Here is a 21783-nt window from a genome sequence, read left to right as displayed (position 1 = left end):
GAACGCAAGGCTGACCAGTGCTCTTGTGACGGGAGTCCACGTGAGGGCAAGCGTGAAAGGAAAAAGCTCCCAGATGACTGGCTTTTCCACTCGCCCTGTTCTACGAAACATGGAATCATAAACTGCTTTCACGTCTTGGGTCTTTTATTCTTTGGGGCATCTAGAAGGACTTTGATTCATCATTTTTCCCCGAAATCCTGGACTCAGGGCAAAAGTGAGCAAGAGCAAACAAGCTTACTGGGCAACACATCTGACTCCACTTGTTATTTCACTCTCTGAACAAGAAAGTTCAGCCCAACGGTAGTGCAGCATTCGGTGCATGGTGAGCCAGGAGGAACAGCCCTTGGGCACCTGCTCCCTCCAGCTCCATGGCCATGACCCTGCTGAGCTCAACACAATTGTTTTTTATTGTTTGTTTGTTATTTTGTTTTTTCTCTCCTCCTCTCTGCCTAGCCCATGGATGCCTGTCCATCAAGATCAAACCCAAGCCCCACGTCTTTCATGAAACCTTTGGTGATCACTCCTGCGTCTGAATTCCTGCAGCCTCTAGCCCCCCTATAATGTGGTGACAATGGCTTCTATTTTAGAAGAACTTAGAAAATCCCAGATGTTGTACTGAGTCTATTAGGTGCATCACTTATTTCACTTTATTTCATCGGCACATCGACCCATTGAGGTAAGACTAACTGGTCATTGCTATTATACAGATGAGGAAATTGAGCTTCATAGAAGTTAACTTGCCTGGGATTTCATGACTGTCCAGTATCTACAGCATAACTGCATGAATTAAATAGAATGGCCTAAATGAAAGTGCTTTAAGACTGGAAATTAAATACGAGGTCCTCGGACATCAAGGTCAGTGGTTTACGTAGCTTGTTCAGCAGTGAGCACAAGGCAGCCTCAATAAACACTGGTTGATTGGACGATGTGTGGGACCCCATGGCACCAAAAAGAAGGGCTCACCATGTATGTGTAATAATTATGTGCTGAGAAAGTTCCATCAGGAAGGCGTCAGGATAAGCCTGGTGTCAGGTCATAAGACCAGCAAGTCTTTTAGTCACTGACCCGGTCTCTCTTGGATGGGAGAATATGGCTAAGGAAAGGGACTTAAGTGATAAGCACTGTGCTAATCAACTTATGTAGGTCTTTTCCAAAGCACAATGTCTTCAGGTGATTGTTAAATTTGTTATTTCTGATCAGTGTCTTAAACCTACTGAATAAACGTTGCTGGGGATAGCCTATAAAATGGCATTTTAAATGTTCATCCCAGGTCATTCTTCGGAGAAATAACATTTAACAAACCTTCACTTTTTATAATTCTCATCTGATATTCAAAAAACCTTGCAAAGTGGGTATGATTATCCCCATTTTACAGATAAGGAAAGTGGTGATCAACAAGGTAAAGTAGATATACTGGAGACCTCATTCCTTCAGGGTCACGCCCTTGAAAGACTTTCTGTGGTGGTACTGACTGATGGATGAGGGAGCAAAGGCAAAAGGAAGGATCTTTCTTTACCTCGGAGCCTCTTTGTCTCCAGGCCTAGGAACCCAGGATGGGAATCACAGATCTAGTTCCACTCTCTGGACAACACATGTCAACTTGTGTCACCTTGGATAATGATTCAGCCTCTTAAGATTTCAGTGCCCTCATCTGTAAATGGAAAGAATGATTGCTGGGAAACTGAATATCATGATAGCAAAATGGCTAGTATGGCATCTCATTCTAGTAGATGCTCAATTAAATATCAACTATTTCTACTACAAAATCCAGCTCAGAAGGCAGCTCTGCAAGGACAGGTTCTCCAACAACTGTCCCCAGGCTCCTTGCATCCCTTGATTCAACCACTGCCTATTTGTACTATTTCTGTACTTGCTTCTATTTTATTTTCAACACCATGTGTGAAATGTCTGTTTACAACATCTGTCTCCCTCTCTAAACTGTGAGTTCCTTGAGGAAAAGGATATACGTTCATTTCGTAACCTTGGCTCCTATCCCAGTTGGTACTCAAAAGTTTATTTGAATTACTTAATTTCTGAATGACCAACTGGATAACTGAGTGACTGACTGACTTAATGAATGAATAATGTATAAGTAACTGAACACATAAAAAATAAACTTGTAAGTAAATAAACAGAAGATTAATAAAGGGATTAAAGAAATTAGGGAGTGGGTTAATAGGAGAGATGAAAGAATGATTAAGCAAATAAATGATTGAGCCTTTTCTTCTCATCCATGCATTTGGAGTCAACTGGCCACGCTAAAGGGATGTGTGAAAGCAGTTTCTCTAAGTGCCTGTTAAAATTCCTGGCAATCCAAAGGTAACAATGCTTTAATTTCAGGGTAATACTACATCTTTATGACTTAATAGTTTTTTTTTAATGGTCCGATTTAGCAGGAGATTATGCCGCCTGCTAGCCCAGAGAGACCACTTTAAAGCTCAGGACTTTCACACAAGCAAATCCCAGCTTTGTCTTAGAGATCAGTCTTCTGGAATCCCTGTGTAGTCACCACATCTTGGCTGACAGCATAAGGAATTAAACAGGGAGACAGACACTTAAAAAAGGCTTCCTTTCTCTAAACCATTAAGTTATCATTCTTCTTCATCTTAAAATAGTCCTCTGGACATCACTTCATTCTCAGAAAGCAAATTATCCCTCTGAAATACAACTGTTATTCCAATTGAGTAAATTGTCAGTCAGTCACAGCATATGTGTCATCCATACATGAGTCCCAAACAGGAAATGACTCTTGTATTACCAGCGACACAGCCTCTGGGCTTCTCCCTGATCAAGTAAGCCTGTCACCCATTAAGACAGTGGATGTGTTTCCAAGGGAGGGAGGGGGGAAAGGAGAGAAGGAGAAAGACCTACATTTTCTTCACCACCTGCTTTGTGTCAGTCACTCTCCAGTATTGTTTAAATGTTAACTCATGTAATGGACTACATACCAAGCCTAAAGTTGTTACCATCACTCTCCATTTATAGAGACAGTAACTGAGATACAAAGATCAAGGGCTTTGCTTGTGATACCACAGACAATAATTATAATAGATACTAACTATAGTAATTTGGAGGTTGTAATAAGTACAGGTTTTGTTCTAAGACTTTTAAGTAATGCGTAGGAGCTCATATATCCTCACCACCATGCCCTTTAACAATTACAATCCATGAATAAGGAGCTTGAGATTTCCATAGGTAGAAGGAGGGAGGGGTGGAGAGGCAAGATAACTGTGTTTTTAAAGAAGACTTCTGGCTGTTGCATGAATTATTCATCAGAGAGGGGAAGGGTGAAAACTTGGGTGTCTCCTTGGGCGTCTACCGCAAGGACAGAAGACTGTAGATTCTGTGGATTTGGGAGACCGTATCTTAATCATCTCTATATCTTCAGTGCTTCCTCAAGCGTCTGGCCTAGCAGACAACCAATGCATCTTGATTCACAGTAACAGAGGAGAGTTTGCCTCCCATGCCTAAGACACTTTGATAAGAAGCACCATACACCAGGTGGAGAAAAAGCATTAGAACTAAGGGCTAAAATGAGATCCTGTTTCTATAACTTACTAGCCTCCTCAACCCATTGGTAAAATAAAAATTATTCCAGCTGCTTCACAGTGATGCATCTTGAACTAGCCCAGTTCCCAGCAGTTATTTAGGTCAACTGTATGCACTCTGTTATCAAGTGACAACTTTCCAGCAGCAGTACTTCGGCGATGATGGCTATCCAACATATGGTAAAACACAAACTTGAGAACTTGAGCCCAGCTTGTTCTTGTGGAAAGCTTTGTCAGGGCAATGAAAGTTAGGACTTCATTGTTGGTGTGTGTGTGTGTGTGTGTGTGTGTGTGTGTGTGTGTGTGTGTGTGTGTGTATTGGAAGTGGAGTGTTCACAGCAGAAATCAGCAGGGAGATGCCAATAGAAGGTACAAGGACAGAGCTTTATTACAGATGCACGTGACACCAACAACTGAGTTATACTTTTCTGAGGTGTAAAATACAGCTGCTCGTAATTAACAACATACTAAGAAGCTCAAAGAGACCTACATGTGCCATAAGTTGTCCCCGCTCTGTGTAATGGCTAACTCTCATTTCCGGTGCACTGCCCATCCTTGTGCAGCCCATCTGTAAACCGTAAACTCACTGACAGTGTTGCAACTTTGGGAAGGAAGGCCGGCAATTCTTCCACCTACCTGAATGGACTTTTTTCTTTCTTTCGGTCAATAGTGTGGATGATAATGTGTTACCTGAAATCACGCTGCACAATTATGTGCAGGCAGGTTAGAGAGACTTCAGTTGTGGCTTCTTTACCTGCTCCCTTCTATATTCTTTGATGAGTTTTAATGAAAACAGGGTGAGCTGCCAAAGGAGAGACACACAGCACCACAATAGCGAGAGTGATAAGACATGGAGACTTGTGAGGTGGTTTGCGCACAGATTAGGAGTTGTGTGAGAATGGAAAACAAGTTTTCCTGTAGAGATTTGACTAAACATTCCTTACAAACTCCTAGCAATGTCTGATGGCTTCTGTATAGGTTTAGACACCTGACATTGGCATTGTATCCATCAAGAAATAAATGTGTTTTTGTTAGTGGTTCTGGACAATTTTGCATATCAGTATATATTTGTCCTCTACAGAGGAAAGACAGTGTGTGGCTGGTAAATATCTGTTAACATTGTTGACAAGGTATCTTGTTAACATTCAAAATGGTAAAATGTAAACTGAGTAGAATAAGTTTAAATGTCAAGTTCTAAGGAAAAGCTTGTCAGGGTGCCTCATCCTTCTAATTCTGCTCTATTGATACTGTAAACTCCCCCTCATAAATGCTCCCATCAGGCTCCGAGAGCCTCAGAAATCTCATGGGACCTGCAGGAGTAAAGACTTTATTGCTAATGAGAGAAGATGGCTGTCTTCTAAAGCTACGGTGACTATTTAGATGTCTTCTATACTAGGACAGCAGTGCCAGTAAAAGAGGGTACATTTAATCATCATGCCCTGATATCCAGTTACCCTATTTCATGACCATTTACTTTTTGGGTCTAGGGATTTTGCGTATTTTTTCTAAGTCTTCCATTAGTCTTGAAAGGTAGCCATTTTAATCATCTCCATTTTACTGGAAAACCTAGTAAAGGAAATCTCTACAGCAAATTTTTTTTCCATTCTCATACAGCTCCTAATCTATGTGCAAACCTCATAAGTCTCCATATCTTATCACTCTCACTATTATGATTCTCTCTGTCTCACTCTTTTGGCAGCTTGCTCTGATTTTCTTAAAACTCATCAAAGAAAACCAAGAGCCAGAAATTCTAAATGACTTGTCCAAGGTCACACAGCTAGAATGTGCCAGCACTGATATTTGAATGCCAACATGACTACAAAATATGTGCCACTCTGACTAGTCATTTCTATGTTTGACGAAAAGAAGGGCTTAGTGGAAGGGTGGATAGCAACAGAAGATCTTGGAAGCAATTCAGAGAAATCGGACACTTTTACTCTTGGATTTGCAGAAGAGGTTGCAAAGGATAAAAATTACTCAAGCACACTTAAGATTAGACATTGAGACAGAATCCACCATTCCAAACTATTAGTTTAATGGGACGGGACCTTAATCTGAAATAAATTATGGGAAGGGGGAAGAATAAAAGGATACAGGTAGAAATTAATCTTTCACTTGGCTGTGACTTCTCAGAGTTCTGTTTACATTGAACTCATGAGAGTATGTGGAAACTATATCTAGAGATTCCTTATACACTGTCCCTCATTTTCCATCAAGGAGCTCACAGCCCCGTGAGGACACAAGTAAACATTGGTGGTTATAATACAGTGTTATCAGTGCCATGATGGAAGTCTATATAAAAAATGAGAGGTAAGCAGAGAGCAGGAGACATGCAGACTGCAGGTACCTAAGCTTGTTAGATAAGGTTGTACAGAGAAACGGAGACAACAGGATGCAAATATGTATGCAAATATGTATGCAAAAATCTCTCATACATATTCAGGATAAGTGAACAGGCTGGAGACCCAGAACATAGTTGCACTTCGAATCTGAAGGGCATCTGCTGGCAGAATTTCTTCTTGCCTGGGAAAGGTCAGTCTTTGTTCTCTTAAGGCCTTAAACTAACTGGATGAGGCTCACCACATTTTGGAGGGTAATCCGCTTTATTCAAAGTCCACCGATATACATCTTAATTTCATCTTTAAAACACCCTCACAGAAACATTAATGATAATGTTTGACCACATATCTGGGCACGGTGGCTCAGCCAAGCTGGAACATAAAATTAATCATTGTACGAAGGAAGGCAGGACACCACTGAGGAGTCCCACCCCCTGACCCCAGGTATTCACTGACTTCACCTATGACTTGCTGTGCCCAACTCTTCCTTCACTCCTACCTTTTCCTGTACATTGATCCCAGTGTCCAGAACTCCTGACTTCCTGAGAGCTTCTAACCCATCCTGCAAACCCACCTTACATGCATTTTCATCTAGCAGCACAATTCTGAGTTCTCACTGGGTTCCTTGTGGTCTTAAACACATCTCTTCCTACTTACCCAAGTAATGGTCCTAGCTGAAAATAATCACAGATGTCACATCATTGGCAGAAGTGTCCACATCCAGACCAGGAGATTTTTTTACCACCAGGTAGTGGCACGGGACCCAGATGTCCCTTTTAACAAAACTTTACATCTCAACATGTCACAGTTTCTCTTAGTTGTCTATTATCCTTCAGTTATTCATTGAGTGACCTCAAAGCCCTCAACGTTTAGAGTCAGTCACCGTCCAAGTCAGTATGTGTTTCTTGCATTCATCCTTATCTCACTCTCATTTAACCTGAAAAGGGAGGTCCATTCTTCTTCAGGTTGGAGATTATTGAATAAGTCCATGCTTCATATATTTGCAAGGTTTGGGATTTGGCCTCTCACCATCCTTGACTCTTGGTGAATTCTAATCATTTCCCCAGACTTCTTTGGACGGTTCTTTAAACAGACTAACATGGGTATTTTCTATTTGCCTCACCAGGTACCCTTACTATCCCTCTGCAGCCTTCTCTGGGCCCAGGAAGTCTGACTGATAGCATTCCATCCGTAAGTGCTGTTGCCTTCCGAGTTCTAGCTGTGTCTGCTCAATGGAGACTCAAGGACACTGGAAGGTGCTGAAAGACTGAGGTGATTCTCCAAGCTCCTTGCCGATTGTCCCCACATAGGAGGGCACAGCTCCACACGCTGCCATCCTTCCTGTTCTGGCAACAATCTCTCCTCTCACTTCTCTGAGTCTCATGGTGGTGACACCCCTCTTACTAGCTCTGTAGTGCGATCTTCTTCTCATCATCTCCTTCTGCATGCTCACACCATTGTCAACTGTCCCTGAATTGAAAAAGCTGTCTGACAAAGTCACTGTCCTCTGTCGTGGCTAAAGGTCATGGATGATGTGAGGATGGTGTCCTGATGCTAGGACTCAGAAAGTTCTCCCTGTCTCAATCAGGAACAGGAAGTACTCTGCAGGCTCAGGAATTCCTTACAATGCCACCACTATTTCTTTTCCCTGGATTTGAGACAGCAGATTTCCTTACTGGGAAACTGTAATTCAGACTATAGAGCTTCAACAGTTTTTACTTGCCCCTGCTCAGGTCCATTGGATCCTTTTCTTTTCTATTCATTCAGTGTCATGAAGTTTTTCAGTTTTCTAAACTAGTGACACAACTTGGAGAGTTTGGTGGCACCCACATATGTGCAGGTTCAAGGGACCTAGAACTTTGAATTTTCCTGATATTCAAAGTTCTAGAACCTAGAATTTTCCTGATATTTATTTGCTCTTTTGGGAAATGTCTCCCTGTGCCTCTTCTTTGGGCAGCTCCACTTTCCATCCAGGTCTTAGAGATACCACCTGCCTGCCCCACGGCCCTTCCATCCCACAAGAGGCTGAATTAGGCTCCACTCACAGGTTCCCAAGACTATGCTTACCCTGTCATTGTCCTCATAGTGTAATCGTTGCTGTGATTTCTCCATGATTAGCCTCTGACAGAGACTGAAATGATACTATTATAGGTCGAATTGTCCCCCGCCCTCAAAAGATATGTAAAGTCCTAACCCTCAGTACCTGTGAATGTGACCTTAATTGAAAATAGGCTCTTTTCAAATATCATCAAATAAAGATAAGGTCATACTCTATTAAGGTGGGCCCTAATGCAGTATGACCAATAGTCTTATAAGAAGAGAACAGACACAAAGTCACATGAGAGGAGATGGTCACAGGACAATGTCACCTGGAAACAGGATGTCAGCCTCTTAGGAGTAGAGACTGAAGAGCTGCTAGAAGCCTAGAAGTGCCCAAGGTTTAGGCAAAACACTGGACACTAGGAAGAGGCAAGGAAGGATTCTCCCCTACAGGATTTCAGAGGGAATCCGGCCCCGCGAGCACCTTGATTTTGGATTTCTAGTCTCCAGAGCTGTGGGACAGTGGACTTCTGTTTTCTCGTTTGTCTGTTTTTAAGCCACTCAGTTGGTGGAATTTTATTACAGAGACCTGGAAAAACTAATGCAGACTCAATTTTGTATGCTTAGCAGTTCGCACGGTACCTGAAATGTGTACATTTACATTGAGCTGACATGAATTGTACATCACTTGGATGTTAAAAGGAGACCAGATGGTATCCCTGCAGAAATTTATTGTTCAGCCTCCTTATCATCAGTTCAGTCAATCCTCCATGCAAACACTGGGCCTTCCCTTTCTCCCACTCACTAGTCCCAGGTAAGTGACTTAGACCCCAGTCCTAGGTGTGGCATGCTGTCAACACCTGTACAGGCCTAGATTCAGTCCACTTTATAAAGAAGTCTATCAGGCTCTTAGGTCCCTCCCCCAAAACGAGCCCACTCTCCCCATGCACAGACCTTGCTGCCTTACACCAAAGCGGACAGCTGCTTCTTGAGCTTTCAGGGATCTCATCACCCTGAGACCACCCAGTGGTAGGTAAGACTCATCTCTAGGAGGATGTCAGGGCCACTACAGCTACAGGAATGGGGAACTAATGCCCCCCTGCCCCAGGGGACGCTGTCAATAGAGATGCTGTTGGGATTCAAGTGCATGGTTTTCCACACAACAACTGTCCTGCTTCACCCTCAGGTATCTATTGGCAAGCACCTGCAGGCTTCCTAGGAGGCACTTCCCTGTTTGGGTGGAAGCTCACTTATCTCTCAGGGAATCTAAATGACGGTGGCCTGGAGACCACCTGGCCCCAGGTCCTGATTTTAGCGACCTGCCCGAGGGCACCAGGGACTAGACAAAGTCCAGGTCCCAGCCTTCCCGGGCTGCCTCCACCCTGTTATCACGTCAGTAATGCTTCTGAGAAGGGCAGAGGACAGCAACTCGTGTTTTCACAAACGGACTCACACACACCAAGTCTTGCACTTTCCTCCCACCTCCAGTGCCATTCTCTCCGTCCACTTCCTGTCTCCCTTCTCCCTCCCTCTCTTCCCTGAACCACTTTGATCACACTTTTGTTAGAGTCATAAATCACTTATATTTATAAACATTTAGCATTTACAATGAATATGGATTCATTGTAATACAAATACAAAACTAAGGATTTGATTATCAGTATATTTATGTACTAAAAATATTTGTCAGTTAAATATGAGAATTATATAATTCAGCCAACACAGAGGTTTGTTTTAGAAAACAGCAAAACCAAAAACCTATATATTTTGCAGACCAGAAAAACATATTTAGAAGAAATGTCCAATCATGCATAACGACGCCTATGGACTCCCAGACACAACTCAGAGGTCCTGCTTCCTTCAGGATCACATCAGAGAAACGGCGTCATTTAAATACAAGGAAACATTCATCTTCAGCCATTTCTGGACAAAATACCAACATAATCCCTGACAGAAATCTTTCCAAAGAGAAGCAGAGATTCTATGTAAATGAGACCTATGAATCAATCATACCCTCTGTGTCATTTTACTTTGATTATTCCGGAGAGTTTAACATTAAAGTTATATTTAATGTACATATTTAATTTCAAAATGCACATTAATAATATGAGGACAAGTCTATTAAACTCACAATTTTAAAATATATATTTAAAAACTTATACATTCATAGCAAAAAGTCACATGGAAATTCTAACAAAATAACAAGGGTGATATCTGGGTTGTGATTTATAGGTGACTAATATTTTCTTCATACTTTCCTTGTTTCCTTCAATTTGTCTATAATTATATTGATTTCTTTTTGAAACAAACATAGAAGCACTGTTTAAAGCAAAACATAAGCAATACGAAGCATCCAGTTAACATTTTATGATATAGAGTATCACCATACCCGGATGTTTTCTTTACTTCCCGAATCCTATCAATTTTAGTATTTATCACCTCGAGGAAGTCAGGGAATTCTCCTACTCTCTTTCCTTCTATGTAAGATAGAGATAAAAAATATCTACCTTATGTTTCTGCTGTGAGGATCAAACAAATGACATCAGGTGCCAAAGTTGGTAAGCACTGAGCGACCACACCTGACCACTCAGGAGCAGGCATTCATCTCCTTCTCCTGATTCTGCAGTTAAGTCACTTCCTTGGTTTTTGGTCCGGGACTATTTGCATCAGACTCACTTGGAGAGCTCAGTAAGAGTGCATTTACTGAATAAGAATTTCTGGGGCTGGGAAGTTTGTATGTTCAGCAAGAATCCTCAGAGATCTCTATGTTAATTACATTTTGAAATACCTTGGATCCACCCTAGTACTTGACCAGGTTTTTGAACACTGATGGTTACTACAACCATGAAAAGAAAACAGTAACACAATTTCTGATGATGTGGTAGGGCTGCTGATAAGCAGCGAGCATATATGTATTTTTGGAGATGAAGCATCATGGAAATGCAATAAAATGGTATTCAATTCCATGTAACTAGCATTTTCTGCAGAGAGAAAAGAAAAGCGTGGCCCTTTGTACTCAGATGGACCAATTGCCAAGTGTCCTTAATCACCATGTTTGCAAAAGTTTGCTTGCATTTCTGCCTGTGATATTGCATGTTGTTTTCCCCAATTTTTTGGCCTCAGGAATGACAATGACTCCGTCTTATTTCTCTGCATATCCTCAGTGCCCAGGACAGTATCTGGCTACAGAAAGAGCTTCATAAAGGTGGTTGCCTTGCTGCAGAAAAGCCTAGGACTGGATAATTCAATGAGCAATAATTGTCCCTGTGGGGACAGAGCCCCAGAAAGCAGTTTCCAGGCTCTCGGCCTCACATAGAAAGGTGCTGGCTTGGGTAGTAAATGGCCATCAACTGTCATCAGATGGCTATCAGCTGTGGCTAGTTGGCCGTCAACTGTAATCCGTAAGCCATTGGCCACTAATATAACGGCTGTGGCTACGCTAGCAGAAGAATGGGGGCTAGCAAGAAGATAGTGGCTGGCAAGGGCGGACTGCTGTTAGGCAGTATGTAGATCCTGCTTCCTGTGTCTCCAGCCCAGCCGCCAGCGAGAATATATTGGTTTGACTCCCCTATCTATGGCTCCGTGGGTGTTCCTTTTTGGCCTCAACATGTCCTGTGTTCTTATGTGTTCTTATGAGCAGAGACCCCGCCTGACACCCGGCACGACAGTCCCCCACTTTCATTCTTCATTACATGATTCTGATGGCCTTTCGAAAAGGTAGTGCTTGAATCAAAAACTGTGCATGCGCCAATTAATGCCACTCACAATGGAGAGAGCACTCGCATTGATGTCCTTTTAGATAACTATTACGCTGCATTTTGGTTTTGTGGAATTATTTTTCAAAATACATTGGTGATCCTCTGCTGTTTCTGAACTCATGTAATAATGGACTCTCACTAGGTCCTCTGTGCTTTTGAAAGAAGTAGCCAGTTATATGAGATCGCCAAAGAAAACAGAAGGAGCTCACTTGTTTTTGTTGGGTGTCTAATGGAAAATGAGTCTGATTAGTTGCTCCAATACACATGACGGTGACTAATTCTCACAACTCAAGGAGGTAGCAGCTACTTTCCCATTTCATGGATGAACAGCTGAAACTGGGAGAGAGTGTGGATTCCTGCAGTCCTCAGAGCCAGGCATGAATCAAGCTTTCCTGCTTCCCGAGTCAACGTTTCCTATTGCTTTTGAGTTTTGTTTTGTGTTTGTTTGATTTCCCTTTGCTTTCTATTTTTGAGTTTTAAGAGAAAAAATATTCTTTACGAGATCTACAGAAAATACTTGATAATTAATGTCTTTGTTTTGGTAGAAGTTTTAACAAGTTTTCTTCTCTCATGAAATAGCCTAGCTGCTCATTCTATTATTTCCTTAATTACCACTTCGCCCCCCAGATGCTGGTCTTTGGAATTTCTGTTTGCATGAGCGTCCCCTTCCCGTGGGTTTCCCTTCTCTGTACACCACCACGTAACTAGGCTGAGCATGAGCAAGAGTACTGCACCCTCACCTGTGACATTGCAGTATACTTGGAGAGGTCCCAGCGGCCCGCTGCCATCAGGGTCGATGAAGAAGAAACCAGCCGTGTTTCCTTGGTGCCTGTACACCTCGCAGGATCTCTCATAGAGGGCTGAGAAGACACAAAGGCAGCAGGGAGGAAACTTTGTATGGCTCTGCATATTCCCTGGATGGCTCAGTGACTCCTACTTACATTGGTGGTCAATGTTGACTTCCTTCCCTTCTCCTATAACCTCGACTTTCCCCCCATGTCTTACCAAATAAGCGTCCCAGGGTTTGATGAAGTCACATCCTCCACTCATCCTAAGAGTCATTCTTCTAACCAGCTCAGAGGTCACATCCTCTGAAAGGTCCACCCTTACCTCGGATAAGGCCCTTCTCAATGCTGATGTCTGTGTCCCCCCTGGATGTGCATGCAGTGTATCAAGCTAGGATCATCCTACACTGCCCTGCCCGCCGCCTCCCCCAGTGGTTACAGAGTCTGGAAGAGTGGTGGCCATGTGTTGTTTGATGCTCTGTTCCAGCCTGCAGAGTGCCACATTCACATCAAGAGTTTGATAGTGGCTGGAAACCTGAATGAACATACACAGTCATGACTTTGTATTAATAAAGTAAAATGGCACTCTCATACTGTTCTTTGCCCAGAGCCCTGCACAGTCACTCATATACCAGAGGTGCTCAATCCACCTTACTCTATTTTGACCTAACAGGCACTTACTGAGCTCCTAATATATGTTAACAGTGTGGCTGCCACCAGGCGACAGAATAGGAATGAGGCAATCTGTGCCTTAGGAAGCTCACAGCCTGGTGCAGCCACAGGGGTTGTTATGTGCTCGGAGAGAGGCGGGCACAGGTGCCCTGAGATAGGTACCATGACCAATCTGCAGGTAGGAGAAATTTATAAGTCTCATTACACCAACATGAATGAATCAGTGGGTTTAAAGGAAGCACCTGCTGTCTCATGCATGAATGGTGCTTGATGCTTTAGACAAAACAGTATAACCCAGAGCAGCAAGTACACATTAGGTTGCATCTCCTTCCTAGTCTTAAAACACTGAAACATTTCAGTGGCTCCCACTAGCATTAAGGACCGAGCACCAACTCCTCACATTCACCAACATGTCCCTGTGACGAGTGCCCCATCCCCAGAAAATGAAGCTGCAGTTTGTCATGATCAAGGGTGAAGAGTGCCCCAAATAATTCATTACTAGTAAAGTTCTAAAGCTTGAGGGGTTTTGAGTTTTTATAAATGAGAGTGAAGTCCAGGTTCTCTTCGTGCTCACGTACTTCTCTCTCTCTTTTTTTTTTTTTCTATCTCACTTCCAACTTTTTTTTTTTCTTTTCTTTTTTTTTTTTTTTTTTTTAACGTACTTCTCTCTTGCAGCCATCCACACTTTGTGAAGTAGGAGGTGAGTGGGAGGGTCGCAGTTGCGTCGTACATACTGAGCACTACAGATAGCTATTCCTCTTTGTCCCACACTGACAGTCCATCTGAGCGTGTGTCACACATGTGTATGCCAGTTTTTACGTGTGATGCCTCCCCCAAGCCTCTCCCTCACTCACAAGATAATAACCCTGTGAAAGGAGTTGCTGCTGTTCCACCCAGATCACGTTTAGGGGATTACACTGTGGGTGAAGAACCTGAGCCCTGGAGTCAAGCTGGATGGTTGTGTATCACACTACCACTTACCGTGTATGGGAGCTCAGATATGCTAATTCACCTGTGCTAGGCAACCTCTAAGGTAACTCATCTTATCCTCACCTCTTGGTATTCATACTTTGCTCATGAATTAATACCCTCTCTTTGAGTGTGGGTTTGCCTTATAGACATGCTTCTAAGGGAATATGACAAAAGTGATATATTTAACTTGCAAGACAAGAGAATAAAGAGACAGTGGCTTTCATTTTGGATGCTCCTGGATCACTCACTCTCAGAGAAGCCACCGTATTTCCTGAGGCAGCCCTGAGACTAGGCCCACACAAGTGAACTTGGAAGCTTAGGAGAAAAGCCACGGAGTGGGCTCTGAAGCAGATCTCCATGGTTCAATCCTTAAATGGTTGCACCCGTCTGACATCTTAACAACAGCCCCAGGAGAGACCCAGACAGAACCACCCAGCTAAGTTTCTCAAGGGCCCAGAGAAACTATAAGTTGACAATGTCTATTGTTTCCAGATGCTACATTTTTCTATAATTCATTATGCAGCATAGGAGAACTAATAAACTTTCAACGTATTAATTCTCATGTGGACAAGGGTATAAAACAGCCTACATCATACAATTGTAGTAAGAATTCAAAGAGACAATCCACATACAACACTTAGCATAGTGCTTGGTTCATAGGAAGTACTTGATAAATATGATCTATTATTATTACTATTATTATTATTATTATTATTATTATTATGTTTCATGCCACGTTGCCTTTACGTTTTTTGTCAATTTTGTATTTACTTGACTTTTTTCTCCCATTTACACAATGAATCACAAAGCTTGTTATGTGAAACTAATAGACCCCACGTCCCTTCTGTGAAGAGATGATAGCTTTTAATTCTTAGTTCATTTGGATTATTTCCAGTTTGGGGCTATTTCAGTTGTAGCATTTTTAAATTACCTAGAGTGTTTGCTTTTCCCTCTGAATATTTTTTTTGTAATAACATGCAATTCTTGATTATTGGTACAATATGTCTCTAATATCTCTGAGAATACTAATTATAACAGTTTCTTTTACATTTTCTTCTTTCTGTACATACTGTTTCTTCAAGTGTGTGTGTGTGTGTGTGTGTGTGTGTGTGTGTGTGTGTGTTGTATGTATGTTTAGTTGGTATATATGTTTTGTGTTTTGTTTCGGTCTCTTTCATGTTCGACTCTTCTCTACAATGTCAAGTAATCTTTTGTACTCATCTCATATTTAACAGCATTTGTTAAAATACTGATCACTCTAAGCAAATATCTGTGGTTTGCCCTCCAAGGTCGTTACTGTAGGGTTATCTGGCTTAGGAAATCCTCATGTCAGTGCCTTCAGGTGTTTTCTCTTGGTCTTGATAGACTATAATTTAGAGGGATGTTGTCCATGTTATTTGGAAGGTGGAAGTGACACAGACACACATTCATTTCGCACTTGTGCAGTCAGGGCAGGGCATAGGGTGCTACTGTAGATTACCTGTGTTGTTACTTATCTTTTGACTTAAGTTATTAATGTGGGACAACCAAGCCAAGTCAGTGCCTACTCTTGATGGGCTATCTCTTCCTTTAGCGACCTAAGTCCTAGTCTGGGGCATGTTTAGCCCTCTTATGATCACCCCACTACTAAAGTTGAAGGTTGGCCGTGCTTAGGAGTCAAGGTGTTTCTCTGATCAGACGCTGAATGAGACATTTAAAAAATTATTTCATTGACTACTTTTTATGTGAAGCTTTACAGAGAAGTGAAGGTAAATATAGATGTTCCATCTACCAACTCTCTCAGGAAGTACAAACAGGTTCCTTGTTTACTGAGCTGCCCTTTCTACACTGCTTATCTACCACACCGCATAACAAGGGCTGTATGAACAATTACTCACGACCTACTAATTCTTCAGTAACTCTCAGGCTCTCATACAACTAAACAAAAAAGACATTGTTCTAGATCTCTCGTAATTCAGGGTCTTAAACTTATCAAAATTAATCCCAATACCTATACAAGAAAAATGTAAAAGACCAATTCCTATGAAAGAAAAAGTATTTAAAGAGCTCCCCTAGAACAAGACAGCAGTATCAGATGGTTTCTCAAGAAAATCTTTTAAAGGGCAGATAATTATACTGCTACTTATGCTCCTCCAAAGCACAGCAAAATAAATCATCCAAATTTGTTATATGAAGTAGATAGAAAGGTGATTCCTAAACATAACAAAGATCATACCAAAAAAAGAAAACTACAGACTCACATATGAATATCAATAAAACAGTTGCAGAAAATAGCAAATAGAACCCAGTAGCCTATTTTAAAAGGACTTAATGGCCAAGTGGGGGCTTAATCCAAAAATGCAAGAGTGCTTAAATATTAGAAAATTTATTAGCATATATATATATATATATATATATGCATATATATAGACACGCATACACACACACACACACACACACACACATATGCCAAAGAGAAAAGAAAAAAAAAAGATCATCTCCACTAATTTAAAAAGACTTATATCTTATAGAAGTTCTAAATTATCATTGGAGGCCACTATAAGAGACCCAACACATTTGCTGCTGGGAAGAAGATGAAAGCATGAATGAAAAACAAAGAAGCTCTATCATTAGCAAGACCTGTGTCCATTAAAAACAGCGACCAGTGAATGCCAGTGCTAATTTTGAAGGTCTAATATTATGAGCCCACACAAAGATCGTACTCATTAATGAAAAGGACACCAATGAACATAGTATGACTCATTAGAATAAATTTTGCATTAATATGTGCAGATGTATAATGAGGCTGGACAGAGCAGTTGGAACAGCGTTTTCATATTTAAGGAAAAGAGTCTGAATCTGGTCCTGACAGCTAATTTATTACGTCAGGCATAATTTAAAATGTCCTTGTGAAGCCCATTCTCATTATAGATAATGATAGTGTTCAGACAACAAAATACTTTTATTTAGACCTCACCCTTTCCAATACCAAAGTCAGAGCTACAGTTTTTCTTCTGCTTCATTTATATTCCTATTATAGAACTAGAGCGATAGAAATGAAACTTACAAACAAGTACATGTTTTCAAGGCTTTAAAATTGTTTCAGTCCTATTTCCCTCCTTGTTCTCTATGGCCCCAGGACTGTAATATTTACCACATGATTGCATATTTAGCTGTACATCTACATACATAGCCTACAGACATAAATAAAATCGAATTAATCCTATTAAATAAATGCCTAGGAAGCATTTTGCATTTAACAGCTATTTATTTAATTAAGTTTATCAAACCCCTTGTGCAGTAGTTTTGTGGGACTTTGCCTTGGCCTGGTTTCAGTGAAGAAAAGATAAAAAAATAATATATTAAAACTGATGGGATTTCTGAAATTAATTCGAAAAATGTGTCAAGGGATTAAATTAGAAAACAGATCCTTTGATGTCCCAGTTTGCACATTTTGGTACAGGCTGGAAATAGACAGATTCTGTAACATTTTCATTACTTAAAAGGAGGTTAGTGGAGATTGAAATAGATTAGTGGTTGCTAGAGGTTAGGGATGGGGAATGACAGAAGGTGGGTATGGCTATAAAGGGACAGCATGTTGGGTTCTTGAGATGAAATATTCTGCATTTTGATTACATAAATCTATATGTGATAAAATTGCAAAGAACCCCCCCTCTCTCTTTCTCTCTCTCTCTCTCTCTCTCTCTCTCTCTCTCTCTCTCTCTCTTTCTCTCTCTCTCTCTCTCTCTCTCAAACACACACACACACACACACACACACACACACACACACACACTAGTACATGTCAAAATGCAGCAATCTGGGTAAGCTCTGTACATTTTACCAATGTCATTTTCCTGGTTTTAAGGATGTACCACAGTTATACAAGATGTTACCATTGGGGAAAACTGTGTAAAGGGTACATAGGACCCCCTGGTATATTTTGTTTTGCAATTTACACTGAATTATTTCAAAATGAAAAGCTTTATATCAAGAAGGATATGACCTAACGATTCCACTCCTAAATATCTACTTTATAGAAATGAAAACATGTCCACATAAAAATCTGCATATGAATGTTCATAGGAGCATTATTCAAAATAGCCCCAAAATGGAAACACCTCAAATGGCCACCAACTGATGAGTAGGTAAACAAATGGGGGTGGTCTATCTATACAGTGGTCTTTTATTAGGTGATGGAAGAAATGAAGCATTGATGTGTGCTACAACATGGATGAATCTTGAACCCTGGAATCATTACATTAGGTGAAAGAAGCCAGTCACAAAAAAATCACATATTGTATGATTCTATTTATGTGAAATGCCCAAATAAGGCAAATCTCTGCAGACAGAAACTGTACCAGTGGTTGCCAGGCGCTGGGGGTAAGGATTGGGAATGAGCATCAGAAATTGGCCGTTACTACTAATGTATACTGTGTTTCTTTTTGGGGTGTTGAAATTAAGTAGTGATGATGATTGTACAACCTTGTGAATATACTAAAAAACACTGACCTGTACACTTTAAATATGGAAAATTTATGATGTAAAATATATATTTCAATAAACCTGAAAAAGTTGAGGGACAGGGTGTTGGGTTACTGGATACGTCCCCAAAAGTGTTTTAGTTTCCTCCAGGACACCGTGCCTGGAAGCCCTGATATCTGTTCCATCCGATGCAGTGTCCAAATAGAGCAGTACACCAGCCAGATGAGTTCTGGTGAGTTCTAGGGGCAAAGAATATGCCTGCATCCAGCTTCACCTCCATCTCAAAGTGCAGCTATATTTCCTTTTCTCCTTAGAAACAACAACGCTTTCCGTTGACATAGGAACAACGAAGCTGCAATTGCCAAATGCAAGTTGAGAATCTTGGGTCTAACAGGCCTATTATACATACCATGCCATCCTTACCCTCTGTGATCCAGTAAATTAATCTATAAAATGCACAGTAATTATCCTTAGTAATGTGTTGTATTTAAAATAGAAATATGTAAACATGATTTATATGAACCTTCCTTGTAATCCACATGTGAATTAAGTCTAGCTTGTCATGTGAATGGGGTCAAAGCATCGGGAATCTCCAGGCAGGTACTGGCATGACCCTCAGAGGGTACACACGGCTTCTAAAGCAGTGGTTCCCAAGTAGTGGTTCTCCAAGTGTGGTCCTCAAACCAGCAGCAACTACTGTTACTCTGAGCTTCCTACAGATGCAAATTTATGGACTCCATTCTGAATAAGAGTCTCTGGGCATAGGGTTGCGGTAAGTGGCTTTTAACAAATCTCCAGATGATTCTTTTGCAAGTTCAAATTTCAGAAGCCTTGTTCTAAAAATCTTTGAAAGCCACACTTAATAAATAGTGATACATCTTCATGATATTTTTTTCAGTAATTCTGTCCTACTTGCTGAAAACTCAAGTTTCTAATAAGTATTGATACAGTCAAAATATTAATTTCAACTTTTTGCCCAGAACGACAAGCCTCTGTATATTTTTCTCTCCCATTTTGTTTTGCCTCATTTTATTGTTTTTATTGGGAGGAGTGATGTTTATCATGTATCTGTATAAATCAAGAATGATTACTAACTCACTAATTAGATGACCCTACTGTTGGTTAAGAATGTCATCACGGTCCTCTGCCCATTTTTCAATTGGGTTGTTTGTTTTTTTGTTGGACCTGAAGAGACATTTCTCTAAAGAGGACTTACAAATGGCAAATAGACATATGAAAAAATGCTCAACATCACTAATCATCAGAGAAATGCAAATAAAAACCACAATGAGATATCACCTCACCCCAGTCAGAATGGCTATCATTAACAAGAAAAATAGCAACAAGTGTTGGAGAGGCTGTGCAGAAAAAGGAACCCTCATCCACTGTTGGTGGGAATGCAGACTGGTGCAGCCGCTGTGGAAGGCAGGGTGGAGGTTCCTCAAGAAATTACGAATAGAATTACCATATGACCCAGCAATCCCTCTCCTGGGTATCTACCCAAAGAATCTGAAATCATTTATACATAAAGACACGTGTGCTCCAATGTTCATTGCAGCTTTGTTTACGGTGGCCAAGACATGGAAACAACCAAAATGTCCTTCAATAGATGAATGGATAAAGAAGTTGTGGTATATATACACTATGGAATACTATTCAGCGTTAAGGAAAGATGATATAGGAACATTTGTGACAACATGGATGGATCTTGAGAATATAATGCTAAGCGAAATAAGTCAGACAGAAAAAGCAGAGAACCCTATGATTTCACTCATATGTGGTATATAAACCAAAAACAAGACAAACAAATGAGAAACAAGAACTAATAGACACAGACAATAGTTTAGTGGTTATCAGAGGGTAAGGGGGGTGGGGGGAGGGAGATGAGGGTAAGGGGGATCAAATATATGATGATGGAAGGAGAACTGACTCTGGGTGGTGAACACACTATGGGATTTACAGATGATGTAATACGGAATTGTACACCTGAAATTATGTAATTTCATTAACAATTGTCACCCCAATAAATAAATTAAAAAAAATATATCCTCCCAGATTTGCCTAAAGTAGAGGTCTACCTAATTCTGTAAATAAAATATTATTGTAACATGAAAATAAATAAATAAATAAATAAATAAATAAATAAATAAATAAACTAAGGATAAGGGACAAAAAAAAAAAAAGAATGTCATCACTTATCATTTGGTGTTGTTCAAGCTGATAGCTCTGAATCCAACAACCACTGATCATTTACAAAGTTTTTGGTAAATTGCTTAATCTCTTGAGTTTTATTTTCCTTGAACTTTCTTTTTTTATGAGAATGAGAATGCGTTGAGATAAAGTATCAAAATTGGCTGTGGTAGTGTTTCACCAACATTAGGCATTTGATAAGTGGGAGCTATCAAATTGTTATCATTTATAAATACAATAAAACAATTTAAACAAAAAAAGGATGGGGTTCACATGCATGGCCCTGCAGTGAATTTATCAAATAAGCACCATATCCCAGCCATATGTTAGGTATAGAGTTAAGTGCTGGGGAATAAGACATTGCCCCTGCTCTCAAATGTTAAGTTAGGTAAGGGAGCACATTAAGTTATAGTCTTCATTTATGTGATGACTTTTTTGGAATTGGATCTTAAATATTTGTATTTTCAGGGACTAGCCTGGTTCACAGTATGTGTTCAAAAAATGACGTGTTGGTGAATTTAGAATCATTTGAAGAGGCTAGGAGAGCTCCCTGAGGGAAACTGTGAGGGCCACAGATGTGTTTAGCATTTGTGCCTTTCTTACTCAGAGACCTTGGGTTTGGTATTAAAATTGCCATCTGGTGAGTATGGCCTCCAAGAGAGCATCTCCAAACTCTTTACTTCAACTGTGGACTAGAACAAGACACCCTGCCACATCCTGTCCCCCACGCCTTGATTCCAGCACTTTCCCTAATCTGCCTACTCCTAGCGGTGTTCATCCATTGGGAAGTCTTTTCTTATCATGCTTGAAACAGTTCCCTGCTTGTTTCATAGGAGTCAGTCTTGACTTCAGAACAACATGGTCATTGGTTTGAGTGTAGAGTTCATGGGGTAAAGTGAAAAAGAGAGAAGTTTTTAACCCAAGGAGTTTTGTATTAAAATGCTAGTTTTGCTGCTTGCGAGGTTTACAAACTTAGCCTCAATACTGCACTAAGGTTCTGTTTTCTTAAACATAA

The 21783-nt window shown here is 40.7% G+C and overlaps 1 protein-coding gene across 4 annotated transcripts in view; it reads right to left on the bottom strand.

The window, feature by feature from the left end:
* Positions 1–21783, bottom strand: part of CNTNAP5 (contactin associated protein family member 5) — an 800511-nt gene that overhangs the window by 266602 nt on the left and 512126 nt on the right. For all 4 annotated transcript variants that reach the window (XM_081051146.1, XM_081051149.1, XM_081051147.1 and 1 more), the window contains exon 12: positions 12426–12545. In XM_081051146.1, coding sequence (XP_080907272.1) covers positions 12426–12545 — 120 coding nt within the window. The remainder of the gene's footprint in view (positions 1–12425; positions 12546–21783) is intronic.

This window comes from Rhinolophus hipposideros, assembly GCF_964194185.1.
Source record: "Rhinolophus hipposideros genome assembly, chromosome: 6".
In the NCBI taxonomy this organism is placed as follows: Eukaryota; Metazoa; Chordata; class Mammalia; order Chiroptera; family Rhinolophidae; genus Rhinolophus; species Rhinolophus hipposideros.
Note: the sequence above shows the minus strand (reverse complement) of the source record. Positions and strands in the feature narration are given on the sequence as shown.